At 45.0% G+C, this 13,685-nt stretch overlaps 1 protein-coding gene and 1 pseudogene across 1 annotated transcript in view; one reads left to right on the top strand and one right to left on the bottom strand.

Annotated features, from left to right (window-relative positions):
- Nucleotides 1–3,096, top strand: part of LOC116541114 — a 9,567-nt pseudogene extending 6,471 nt beyond the window's left edge.
- NUP210L (nucleoporin 210 like) overlaps nucleotides 1–13,685 on the bottom strand; it is a 159,425-nt gene that overhangs the window by 19,530 nt on the left and 126,210 nt on the right. Inside the window, exons 31-34 of the mRNA XM_032265104.1 lie at nucleotides 10,993–11,168; nucleotides 9,381–9,598; nucleotides 4,788–4,924; nucleotides 3,494–3,620 (exon numbers count right to left, since the gene is read on the bottom strand). Coding sequence (XP_032120995.1) covers nucleotides 3,494–3,620; nucleotides 4,788–4,924; nucleotides 9,381–9,598; nucleotides 10,993–11,168 — 658 coding nt within the window. The remainder of the gene's footprint in view (nucleotides 1–3,493; nucleotides 3,621–4,787; nucleotides 4,925–9,380; nucleotides 9,599–10,992; nucleotides 11,169–13,685) is intronic.

Here is a 13,685-nt window from a genome sequence, read left to right as displayed (position 1 = left end):
CTGGAGTACAGTGGTGCGATCTTGGCTCACCGCAACCTCTGCCTCCCAGGTTCAAGCAGTTCTGCCTCAGCTTCCCAAGTAGCTAGGATTACAGGTGCCTGCCACAACACCTGGCTACATTTTTTATTTTTATTTTTAGTAGAGACGGGGTTTCACCATGTTGACCAGGCTGGTCTTGAACTCCTGATCTGAGGTGATTTGCCCACCTTGGTCTCCCAAAGTGCTGGGATTACAGGTGTGAGCCACCGTGCCTGGTCTGTTCTTTTTTAAAAAAATAAATAGGCCAGGCATGGTTGCCCACACCTGTAATCCAAGCACTTTGGAGGCCAAGGCAGGCGGATCACCTGAGGTTGAGAGTTCAAGACCAGCCTGACCAACATGGTGAAACCCCGTCTTTAAATAAACAAATAAATAAAGGAATGAATGAAACAACATAGAATTTGGAGTAGGAAATAGCTACTGCTTCTGCCACTGACTGGTGTTACTGTGTACAAGTTACTTGCTCTTAATCTCAGTATTTTCATCTTTAAAATGAGGATAATAATGACTACATGATAAAATTGTTAAATGAGATAAAATGTATATAAAAAATTCTTAGTAAAAGATCTGGAATCTATGAGAAGCTTCTTGTATTTTAGTTTTCTTTCAATTTTTGAGACAGGGATCTCACCCTGGAACCCAGGCTGGAGTGCAGTGGCATGATTTTGGCTCACTGCAGCTTCTATTTCTTTTTTTTTTTTTTTTTTTGAGATTGAGTCTCACACTGTCGCCCAGGCTGTAGTGCAGTGGCATGATCTTGGCTCACTGCAGTCTCCACCTCCTGAGTTCAAGCAGTTCTCCTGCCTCAGCCTTCTGTGTAGCTGGGACTACAGGCATGTGTTACCACGCCCAGCTAATTTTTTTGTATTTTTAGTAGAGACAGGGTTTTACTATGTTGGCCAGGATGGTCTCAATCTCTTGATCTCGTGATCTGCCTGCCTTGGCCTCCCAAAATGCTGAGATTACAGGTGTGAGCCACCACACCCAGCCTCAGCTTCTATTTCTAAGGCTCAAATGATCTCCCTACCTCAGCCTCCTGAGTGGCTGGGAACACAGACCTGCACCACCATACATGGCTATGTATTTTAGTTTTCTTTCTTCCTTTTTTTGTCAACAAATAATACGCTAACAAAGAACAAAAAAGAAACAAGAACACATAAGGTGGCTAGGCACAGTGGCTCACGCCTGTAATCCCAGCACTTTGGGAGGCTGAGGCAGGTGGATCACCAGAGGTCAGAAGTTTGAGACCAGCCTGGCCACATGGTGAAACACGTCTGTACCAAAAAATACAAAAATTAGCCAGATGTGGTGGTGGGCACCTGTAGTCCCAGCTACTATGGAGGTTAAGGCATGAGAATTGCTTGAACCTGGGAGGTGGAGGTTGCTATGAGTTGAGATTGTGCCACTACACTCCATCCAGCCTGGGTAACACAGTGAGACCCTGTCTCAAAAAATTTTAAAAAACACATAAGGCAAATTTGCTAAGCAAAAAGCCTTTCAGATATAACCTAGTCCAACAATTCTCAAATCTGGGGAAGCTTTAAGACAATTGATTCCGAGGTGCTACACTAAATTTATTAAATCTCTGGATGGAGCCTAAGAATTTGTATTTTGTGTTTTTGAAACAGTCTCACTCTGTCACCCAGGCTGGAGTGCAGTGATGTGATCATAGCAGCCTCAAACTCCTGGACTCAAGTGATCCTCCCAACTTAGCCTCCGGAGTAGCTAACTACAGGTGTGTGCCACAACACCTGGCTAATTTAAACAAACAAAAAAAAGAATTTTTAGAGGCAGGGTGCGGTGGCTCAATACTGTAACGCTAGAACTCTGGGAGGCAGAGAAAGGAGGATTACCTGAGCTTAGGAGTTTGAGATCAGCCTGGGGAACATGGTAAAACCCTGTCTCTACCAAAAATATAAAAAATTAGCCAGGCATGGTAGTGCACACCTGTAGCCCCAGCTACTTGGGAAGCTGAGGCATGAGAATCGCTTGAACCTGGGAGGCAGAGGTTGCAGTGAGCTGAGATCGCACCATTGCACTCCAGCCTGGGCAACAGAGCGAGACTCTCCCTCAAAACAAAACAAAACAAAACAAACAAAATTTTTTGTAGAGACGGGGTACTATGTTGCCCAGTCTAGTCTTGAAACTTCTAGCGTAAAGTGATCTTCCCGCATTGGCCTCCCAAAGTGCTGGGATTATAGGCCTGTGCCAGGTTTTTAATTTTTTTTTTTTTTTTTTTTGAGTTGGAGTTTCGCTCTTGTTGCCCAGGCTGGAGTGCAATGGCGCAATCTCGGCTCACTGCAACCTCTGCCTCCTGGGTTCAGGCAATTCTCCTGCCTCAGCCTCCTGAGTAGCTGGGATTACAGGCACGCACCATCATGCTCAGCTAATTTTTTGTATTTTTAGTAGAGACGGGGTTTCACCATTTTGACCAGGATGGTCTCGATCTCTTGACCTCGTGATCCACCCGCCTCGGCCCCCCAAAGTGCTGGGATTACAGGCTTGAGCCACTGCACCAGGCCAGAGTTTGTATTTTTAAAACTAGAAAGACAGTAGTGACTAGGATAAGCCTACTTTAAAAGCTTAGTCTAGGGGACTAAGGTGCAGCGGGGAAGTGGTAGAGATGATGGAGTCTGTGTGGGAGGGGGAGGCAGAAGCCATGAGGGGGCTCCTCCAGGGCAGGGGTGGCACAAGAGGGATAGAGGTCACCGGGGGCAGCCCCTTGCAGGGGTGACCCTCCTTGCTACTCCTCCAGGACTCGGCGCCTTCCTCAAGAATGCTTGGGCCAAGGAGCCAGTACTGGTCGTGTCCTTCTTCATCTTGCTGTAATTCTGCCCCAGTCAGCCCCTACTTCAAGTACTCTGTCATGATCAACAAGGCCATATCCTACAACTTCCCAGTGCCGGTCTGCCATGATGGGAACATGCCTGACATACCCAGTCACCCCCAGGACCCCCAGGGGCCCAGCCTAGAGTGGCTGAAGAACCTGTGAGCACCTCCACTGACCAAGGTGGGCCCTCTCCCGGCTCCCAATAAAAATGTGAAAACCAAAAAAAAAGGGCCGGGCGCGGTGGCTCACACCTGTAATCCCAGCACTTTGGGAGGCCGAGGCGGGTGGATCACGAGGTCAAGAGATCGAGACCATCCTGGTCAACATGGTGAAACCCCGTCTCTACTAAAAACTACAAAAAATTAGCTGGGCATGGTGGCGCGTGCCTGTAATCCCAGCTACTCAGGAGGCTGAGGCAGGAGAATTGCCTGAACACAGGAGGCGGAGGTTGCGGTGAGCCGAGATTGCGCCATTGCACTCCAGCCTGGGTAACAAGAGCGAAACTCCATCTCAAAAAAAAAAAAAAAAAAGCTTAGTCTAGATTGCTAATTCAAAGGGATAAATGAATTGAGGGAAAATGAGAAAGATAGGAACAATCACTAAAACCATAAAGAGATTCCTGACCTTTAAGATTGACACCATTTCTGCCAGTGGTGATGAAAAGCTTGAATACAGTTGAATTGACGGTATTGGTGAGATAAGTGTTGAGGTCATAATTAAGCATTAATCTTGATGATGCATTGACCACCACCTGTCAGTAAATCAAAGGAAGATCTGCACCTCCTTTCCTAGAGAATCTGATTCCTTCCAGATCCACCCCTCATAACTTATTTAACCAAAAGTATCTGTTTCACACAAGTACAAATTGCCCATCGCATGACCACGTATTTGAGAACAACAAAATCTGCCTTTGAAAACAAAATAACTTTTTTTTTTGAGACAGGGTCTTGCTTTGTCATCAGGCTAGAGTGCAGTGGCATGATCATGGCTCACTGAAGCTTCAAATTCCTAGGCTCAAGCAATCCTCTTGCCTCAGCCTCTAGAGCAGCTGTGACTACAGGTATACGTCACCATGCCTGGCCAAAAAAAGACAGGGTCTCACTATGTTGCCCAGCATGGTCTCAAACTCCTGGCCTCAAGCCATCCCTCCACCTTGGCCTTCCAAAGTGCTGAGATTACAGCATAAGTTACCATGCCAAGCCCAAAATGACATTTTTTCTAGAAGGAAGTCTTGGGTCCAATTATTCCTTCAGACATATCTTCCCTTTGTATGATTCCCTATTAAAATGTCTTTGAGGCCAGGAGAGGTGGCGCACACCTGTAATCCCAGCACTCTGGGAGGCTGAGGGGGTGGATTACTTGAGGTCAGGAGTTTGAGACCAGCCTGGCCAACATGGGAAAACCTGTTTCTACTAAAAATACAAAAATTAGCCAGGCATGGTGGCACATGCCTGTAATCCCAGCACTTTGGGAGGCCAAGGCAGGCGGATCACCTGAGGTCGGAAGTTCAAGACCAGCCTGATCAACACAGAGAAACCCTGTTTCTACAAAAAATACAAAAAAAAAAAAAAATTAGCTGGGCATGGAGGCACATGCCTGTAATCCCTGCTACTCAGGAGGCTGAGGCAGGAGAATTACTTGAACCTGGGAGGTGGAGGTTGCAGTGAGCTGAGATCATGCCATTGCATTCCAGCCCGGGCAACAAGAACAAACCTCGATCTCAAAAAAGAAAAACACAAAAAAAGCCCGTGAGGACTGTTGAGCACTGTTTAGCTTTATCCTGCAATAAAGTTTGCTGGCTGGCTTTATATCTGTTTTATGAGTGTATTTCCTTTCCTAGGATGTATTTTCTATATGCATATCCTCATATGGGCAATAGTGATCCTAGTCTCTCATACTCTGGTACAGTTATGTTTACTTCTCGATATGTTTTCACTACTCCTGGGATGTCATGAAAAATCATTGCAGTCCCTGGACTCCTGGCCACTCCTACTCCAGTGATAATGTCCGTCTGTAGAATATTGTCAGCAGAAATCATCCACATCCCAGGTTCACCTAGAAAAGACAAAAGAAAGCGCTTGGCTGGAGGCTTTGATAAAATCACTCTAGCCTTATTCATACCTGAAATCAGTAAACTTTTTAAGAATGCAGATATCACTGGGCGCGGTGGCTCAAGCCTGTAATCCCAGCACTTTGGGAGGCCGAGGCGGGTGGATCACGAGGTCAAGAGATCGAGACCATCCTGGTCAACATGGTGAAACCCCGTCTCTACTAAAAATACAAAACATTAGCTGGGCATGGTGGTGCGTGCCTGTAATCCCAGCTACTCAGGAGGCTGAGGCAGGAGAATTGCCTGAACCCAGGAGGTGGAGGTTGCGGTGAGCCGAGATCGTGCCATTGCACTCCAGCCTGGGTAACAAGAGCGAAACTCCGTCTCAAAAAAAAAAAAAAAAAAAAAAAAAAGAATGCAGATATCTCTTCCCAGTAGAATCAGCCAGCTTTGAAGATAACTGTTTTCTCAGTGTTTTCCTCTTCATATATCATGCCAGCAAAATAAAGAATCATAAGAAGAGCTACTTAATTGGAGAATGCAACTGTTCTCCTAAGGAAAAAGAAAAGCTCTTTTTACACACAGGGATAACTTCTGAATAAATTTTGTTTAGATGCTGCTAAGGACAAATCTGATTGATGCCAGCAGGAAGACTGCAACGAAGTGACCACTAGCAAGAGAAAGGATTTATTTTGGCTTAAGTCTCAAGATGGCAGAGGAATGCCAAAAACTGGATTAGATTTTGTACTTAGCCTGCGGTATTACTGATCCTGGCATATGGCCCTTTGCTTCATCATATGATGAAAGCTCCCAAAATTCCAGATTGGAAGACTATGGGACAGTCCTGTCAAAACCTAGCTAAAAAGAGTGAAAAATAGGCTGGGTGTGGTGGCTCACACCTGTAATCCCAGCAGTTTGGGAGGCTGAGGTGGGTGGATCACCTGAGATCAGGAGTTCAAGACCAGCCTGACCAACATGGCAAAACCCTGTCTCTACTAAAAATACAAAAATTAGCCGGGTGTGGTGGTGCATGCCTGTAATTCCAGCTGCTTGAGAGGCTGAGGCAGGAGAATCACTTGAACCTAGGAGGTGGAGGTTGCAGGGTTGCAGTGAGCCGAGATCATACCATTGCACTCCAGCCTGGGCAACAAGAGCAAAACTCCATCTCAAAAAAAAAAAAAAGTTAAAAAATACTCTGCTTCATTGATAAGGGATTTATAATCAGGGGATTGTAACTCTCATTGTCAACCTTAAAGTAGCTTTAGCTCACTGGTCCTGGATTGCATGTTGGTAGTGGTTGTTTGCAAATCAGCTGTTATAGATTGGGGGATTCAGCTGAATACAGCCCCTTTGTATCAAGGTCCAAAATATGTAGTTAATGTTAAAGTCAGGTCCAACATTACATCATTTTACCTAAACATATGTATCCATAGTTACCAGAAGAGGCTGCAAAGCCAAAGCCATACACTACCACAAGCAGGACTTATTTGGATGTATACACCCAGGCAGTGTTCACCACTTTGGGATATGGTATTTGGAAACCCAAAGAATTCACACCCATTTCCTAACCAAAGACTGATTTCCTTTCCTTTTCTTTCTTTTTTTGTTTTTATTTTTTGAGACACAGCCTGTCATCCAGGCTGGAGTGCAGTGGTGTGATCACAGCTTTACTGCAGCCTTGATCTCCTGGGCTCAAGCAATCTTCCCACCTCAGTCTCCCAATAGTTGGGACCAGAGGCATATGCCACCACACTGGGCTAATTTAAAAAATAATTTTTTTTTGAGACGGAGTCTTGCTCTGTCACCCAGGCTGGAGTGCAGTGGCACGATCTTGGCTCACTGCAACCTCTGCCCCAGGTTCAAGCAATTCTCCTGTTTCAGCCTCCCGAATATCTGGCATTACAGGCATCTGCCACCACGCCTGGCTAATTTTTGTATTTTTAGTAGAGGCAGGGTTTCACCATGTTGGCCAAGCTGGTCTTAAGCTCCTGACCTCAAATAATCCACCCACCTTGGCCTCCCAAAGTGCTGGAATTACAGGCGTGAGCTACCACACCTGGCCCTAAATTTTTTTTTGTAGAGGCAGGGTTTCACTATGTTCCCCAGACTGGTCTTGAACTTCTGGGATCAAGTGAGCCTCCTGTCTCAGTTTCCCAAAGTGCTGGGATTACAGACATGAACATTGCACCTGGCCCCAAAGACTGATTTTCTATGATTTTATTATTATTATTATTTTGAGATGGAGTCTCGCTCTGTCACCCAGGCTGGAGTGCAGTGGCATGATCTTGGCTCACTGCAACCTCCGCCTCCCAGGTTCAAGTAAGTCTCTGCCTCAGCCTCCTGAGTAGCTGGGATTACAGGCGCCCACCACCATGCCTGGCTAATTTTTGTATTTTTAGTAGAGGTGGGGTTTCACCATGTTGATCAGGCAGGTCTTGAACTCCTGACCTCATGATCCACCCATTTTGGCCTCCCAAAGGGCTGGGAGGTGAATCACAGGTCAGGAGTTCAAGACCAGCCTGGCCAATATGGTGAAACCCTGTCTCTAAAAAAAAAAACAAATAGAGACAGAGTCTCACTCTGCATTTGCCCAGTCTGCACTTGCCGAGGCTGGAGTACAGTGGCTTAATCTCGGTTGACCGCAACCTCCACCTCCCGGGTTCAAGCAATTCTCCTGCCTCAGCCTCCTGAGTAACTGGGATTAGCATGCCCGGCTAATTTTGGTATTTTTAGTAGAGACAGGGTTTCACCATGCTGGCCAGGCTGGTCTCAAATTTCTGACTTCGTAATCTGATTGCCTCGGCCTCCGAAAGTGCTGGGATTACAGGTAGGAGCCACTGTACCCGGCCTTAATTTTTGTATTTTTAATAGAGATGGGGTTTCACAGTGTTGGCCAGGCTGGTTTCGAACTCCTGACCTCAAGTAATTTGCCCACTTTGTCCTCCCAAGTGATTTTCTATGATTTAATTTAATTTAATTTTTTTTTTTTTGGGAAACCACATCTTTTATTACATTAATTGATTAATTTTTTTTTTTTTTTTTGAGATGGAGTCTCACTCTGCCGCCAGGCTGGAGTGCAGTGTCGCGATCTTGGCTCACTGCAACGTCCCCCTCCCAGATCAGGAGATTCTCCTGCCTCAGCTTCCCAAGTAGCTGGGACTACAGGCGTGTGCCACCACAACCAGCTAAATTTTGTATTTTTAGTAAGATGGGGTTTCACCATGTTGACCAGGATGGTCTCCATCTCTTGACCTTGTGATCCACCCGCCTCAGCCTCCCAAAGTGTTTGGATTACAGGTGTGAGCCACTGCAACCGGCTTACTTTATTTTTTTGAGACGGAATCTCACTCTGTCGCCAGGCTGGAGTGTAGTGACGTGATCTTGGCTCACTGCAACCTCTACCTCCCAGGTTCAAGCGATCCTGCTGCCTCAGCCTCCTGAGTAGATGGTACTACAGGGGTACCACCACGCCCAGCTAATTTTTGTATTTTTAGTAGAGACGAGGTTTCACCATGTTGGCCAGGATGGTCTTGATCTCCTGATCTTGTAATCCGCCCACCTTGGCCTCCCAAAGTGCTGGGATTACAGATGTGAGCAACTGAGCCTGGCTAATGATTTTATTTTTAACTCAGTACTTAGGACAGAAGTGCTGTGTTGATCAAGAATATAGTTGGCTGGGCACCAACCCCTTGTATAAAAAATACAAAAATTAGCCAGGCATCGTGGTGCATGCCTGTAATCCCAGCTACTTGGGAGGCTAAGGCAGAAGAATCGCTTGAACCTGGGAGGCAGAGGTTGCAGTGAGCTGAGATTGTGCCACTGCACTCCAGCCTGGGAGACAGAGCAAGACTCTGTCTTTTAAAAAAGAAGAGTATAGTTTAGCCAGGTACAAGAAAAAACCTTATTACAATGATACGTTAGGAGTTAGGCCTTGAAATGTGCCTCATAAAATAGCATATACATAACTAGTTCTTAGAACTGAAGACTTATTGCCCTTTCCTTCCTTTTATCCTTTACTGTTTTTCAATATAATAATTACCCTCCTCCAAAAGCTGGGAATGAAGGAGAAGATACAGTACCCTGCAGTATCTACATAATATAAAATAGAGCTATGTAACTAATAGACTCTTGATAAATATTACTGGCTGGCTTCTAATTGGCTGGCTACTGAGTGAGACAGTGATGAAGCTAAAAATTATCAGTTAACATTATAAATAACAAAATACTCAAGAGTATTTTCTTCCTCAGAGAGGCCCTCAGATTTTAGATAATTTGGAAAAAAATATTCTAGGGCATTAATTGCTTTCTTGACCTTCTGGCCTTAATTGACCTCTTCAGCTCAGCCTCCCCAAAGGGCTGAGATTATGGGTATAAACTACCATACCAGGCCAAAGGATAATAACTGCTTTCTAATCCCCACAGCTTTCAGTTGTAAGGTTGAGAAAGGGAATGTGTACATACCATGCTGGGTGACAAGGTGAGTACTGAAGCAGATGACATCTCCAACAAAGGTAAGCTTGGTGTCTGGCTCAATGGCATGCTCTACAGCAACAGGAATATAATCTGCCATGCCTGGGTGTCTCTGGTCCCAAATCCTCACAAGTGTCAGCCCTCTGTTCACAGCCTGGGCCATGTAAGTATAGTTCTTATTCCCTGGTCCAATAAGCAGCAAATCATCTCTGCAAGTAGACATTAAAGTTACAAATCTCTAAAAAGAGACAATAGCTGGAAAATAGTTCTGGGGAACACCCTATCACATTTTATATTCAACAGCTCAAAAGTTCAGCAGGAATTCCACAATAAAGAGTAAGTAAGTAAGCCAGGCGTGGTGGCTCACACCTGTAATCCCAGCACTTTGGGAAGCCAAGGCGGGTGGATCACGAGGTCAAGAGATCGAGACAATCCTGGCCAACATGATGAAACCTGTCTCTACTAAAAATACAAAAAAATTAGCTGGGTGTGGTGGTGCATGCCTGTAGTCCCAGCTACTCGGGAGGCTGAGGCAGGAGAATTGCTTGAACCTAGGAGGCGGAGGTTGCAGTGAGCCGAGACAGCACCACTGCACTCCAGCCTGGCTCCTGGCAATGGAGCAAGACTCTGTTTCAAAAAAAAAAAAAAGAGTAAGTATAGACCAAGAATCAGTCTATTACCTTCATTGTGCCCAGGAAGGCTTTTTTCCAGTAAAGCCTTTAGATAATAATACTCCAGTTAGCCCCCTGTGGATCTTTTAGTGAACTAGGTAGGACTGGACAGATTTAAGATATCCTGAAATTTTTCTTAATTGACAACTAATACCATTGTCTAAGTCTGTTTTTTTTTTTTTTTCAGATAAAGTCTTAATTGATCACCCAGGTTGGAGTGCAGTGGCATAATCTCAGCTCACTCTAACCTCTGCCGTTTGGCCTCAAGTGATCCTCCCACCTCAACCTCCCTAGTAGCTGGGACTACAGGCACATGCTACCACACCCAGCTAATTTTTGTATTTTTTTAGAGATGGGGTTCCACCATGTTGTCCAGGCCGGTCGCAAACTCCTGGGCCCAAGTGATCCTCTCTCCTCAGCCTCCCAAAGTGCTGGGATTATAGGTGTGAGCCACCCACCTGGCCTCACTTTAAAAAAAAATTTGGCCAAGGCGGGCTGATCACCTAAGGTTGGGAGTTCAAGACCAGCCTGACCAACATGGTGAACCCCTGTCTTAAAAAAAAAAAATAAAATTAAAAAAATTTTTAACCATCTTGACCAACATGGTGAAACCCTGTATCTACTAAAAATACAAAAATTAGCTGGGCACGGTGGCATGTGGCTCTAATTCCAGCTACTCAGGAGGGTGAGGCAGGAGAATCACTTGAACCCGGGAGGTAGAGGTTGTGGTGAGCCAAGATCGTGCCACTGCACTCCAGCCTGGATGACAGAGCAAGACTCTGTCTAAAAAAAATTTTTTATTTTTTTTACAAAAGAAAGATCAAATTTCAAATTCAGAATGCAAGAGGAATTTACTGGAGCTGCTATACAATACTAGTCTAATCTGCAAGATTTCTACCATAGTGTCAATAACATTCCTTTGACTTCCATACCTGTTCAGAGCCAGATAAAGCTGGGTATTGTGTGTGTGGAATTTCTCTCCAATGCTATTATAAAACTGAACAGTGAAGGTTAGAGACATGCCCAGGGGAAATGCTGACAGGATCCTTCCTTGGGCCGTGTATAGCTTGGGTTGGCTGCTCACTCGCAGGTATGTCACCGGTGCTACCTGTGGGAGATAAAACCTACTGGTACAGAGAAAGATGCACTGGAGAAGTGCCACGACCATATTCTGAGACTTATAATCAATGATAAAGAGTCATGTTTCTCTTCCATATGAAATAGCTTTTGATGTGAGATGACTTAAATCAGAGTGAAAAGAAATATGACAGTATAGGAAATGTTTTTTGTTTGTTTTTGAGACAGAATCTCACTTTCTCACCCAGGCTGGAGTACAGTGACATGATTTCAACTCACTGCAACTTCTGCCTCCCAGGTTCAAGTGATTCTCCTGCCTCAGCCTCCTAGGTAGCTGGGATTACAGGCACCTGCCACCACACCTAGCTTTTTTTGTATTTTTTGTAGAGACAGGGTTTCACCATGTTGGCTAGGCTGGTCTAAACTCCTGACCTCAAGCGATCTGCCCACCTTGGCCTCCCAAAGTGTGGGATTACAGGCATGAGCCACTGTGCCTGGCTTGAAATGGGTTTTTAAATTTTTTTTTTTCTATTTTCTTTTTTTTTTTTTTTTTGAGACGGAGTTTCGCTCTTGTTACCCAGGCTGGAGTGCAATGGCGCGATCTCGGCTCATCGCAACCTCCACCTCCTGGGTTCAGGCAATTCTCCTGCCTCAGCCTCCTGAGTAGCTGGCATTACAGGCACGCGCCACCATGCCCAGCTAATTTTTTGTATTTTCGGTAGAGACGGGGTTTCACCATGTTGACCAGGATGGTCTCGATCTCTTGACTTCGTGATCCACCCGCCTCGGCCTCCCAAAGTGCTGGGATTACAGGCTTGAGCCACCGTGCCCGGCCCCTATTTTCTTAATTAAAAAAAAATTTTTTTAAAGACGGGGTTTCACCATGTTGGTCAGGCTGGTCTTGAACTTCCGACCTCAGGTGATCTGCCCACCTTGGCCTCCAAAGTGCTTGGATTACAGGTGTGAGCCACAACGCCTGGCCTTAAATTTTTTTTTTTTTTTGAGACAAAGTCTCGCTCTGTCATCCAGGTTGGAGTTCAATGGCTTGATCTCAGCTCAGTGCACCCTCTGCCTCCTGGGTTCAAGAAATTCTCTGCCTCAGCCTCCTGAGTAGCTAAGATTACAGGCACCCACCAAGCCTGGCTAATTTTTTTTTTTTTGTATTTTTAGTAGAGATGGGATTCTACCATCTTGGCCAGGTTGGTCTTGAACTCCTGACCTTGTGAGCCACCAATCTTGGCCTCCCAAAGTGCTGGGATTATAGGCCTGTGCCAGGTTTTTAATTTTTAAAGCTGTGGGAATGTGAAGAGAAGCTGGAGCTTTATGAGAAAAGGACTGTAATTGATCCATTTCTTGCAGAGTGCTCAATATTTATAGTTAAATAATCGATTACTTATCAGGAACACAATCTATATTGTGTTTTCACATTGTAAGAGGGCTGCGATACAGTAAGTGAAGTTCAGCTTTGAATCATAGCTTTGTTATTTCATAGCCTCATGTAACTTTTCTGGGTCTCAGGTTTCTTATCAGTTAACTTAGATGGGGATAATAACGCCCCTACCTCAGGGCTTTTGTGGTAGTTAAAAGAGATAATATACATAAAACAACCAACATAGTATATAGTAGATGTTTAATGCCTAAATTTTTGTGTGTGTGTTAAGACTAACATCTCTGAGGTCTTTTCTCAGTTTTTTAACTCTAGCAGCAAAGCTTAATTTTTAAAAAAGAGACATATTCTTGCTTTGTTTTCTAGGCTGCAGTGCAGCAGTGCAGTCATAGCATACTGCAACCTCAAACTCCTGGGTTCATGCGATCCTCCACCTCAGTCTCCTAAGCAGCCAGGACTGCAGGCATGTGCCACCAAGTCTGGCTAATTTTTTTCATTTCTTTTTGTAGAGCTGGGGGGGGGTTTCATTATTTTGCTCAGGCTGGTCTCAAATTCCTGGCCTTAAGTGATTCTCTTGCCTCAGCCTCCCAAAGTGCTAGGATTATAGATGTGAGGCACCAAGCCCAGCCAATTTTGATAGCAATCCTTCTACACTCCTCTGACACCAACCCTTTTGCCAAAGCTGCTAGGAAGACAATCATATAAATGTAGGCTGATCTGTTTTATAACAAAGGCTTTAAAGTCCATTTTAATTTTATGGCTTATAACCATGTTAAGACTGACCTCTTATCTTTTTTTTTTTGAGATGGAGTCTCACACTGTTGCCCAGGCTATAGTGCAGTGGCTGGATCTCAGCTAACTGCAATCTCCACCTCCTGAGTTCAAGCAATTCTCCTGCCTCAGCCTCCCGAGTAGCTGGGACTACAGATGTACACCATCATGCCCAGCTAATTTTTTTGTATTTTTAGTAGAGAGGGAGTTTCATCATGTTGGCCAGGATCGTCTTGATTTCCTGACCTTGTGATCTGCCTGCCTCAGCCTCCCAAAGTACTGGGATTACAGGCGTGAGCCACGGCGCCTGGCCTGGCCTCTTACCTTACAGGTTTATTTCTGACCCTTAGAGAAGTTTCTTCCTCTTTTTTTTTTTTTTTTTTTTTTTTG

This window comes from Sapajus apella, unplaced genomic scaffold (genome assembly GCF_009761245.1).
Source record: "Sapajus apella isolate SASKATOON/1434 unplaced genomic scaffold, GSC_monkey_1.0 scaffold148, whole genome shotgun sequence".
In the NCBI taxonomy this organism is placed as follows: Eukaryota; Metazoa; Chordata; class Mammalia; order Primates; family Cebidae; genus Sapajus; species Sapajus apella.
The sequence above is the reverse complement of the archived record's forward strand: the minus strand, read 5'-3'. Positions and strand labels throughout refer to the sequence as shown.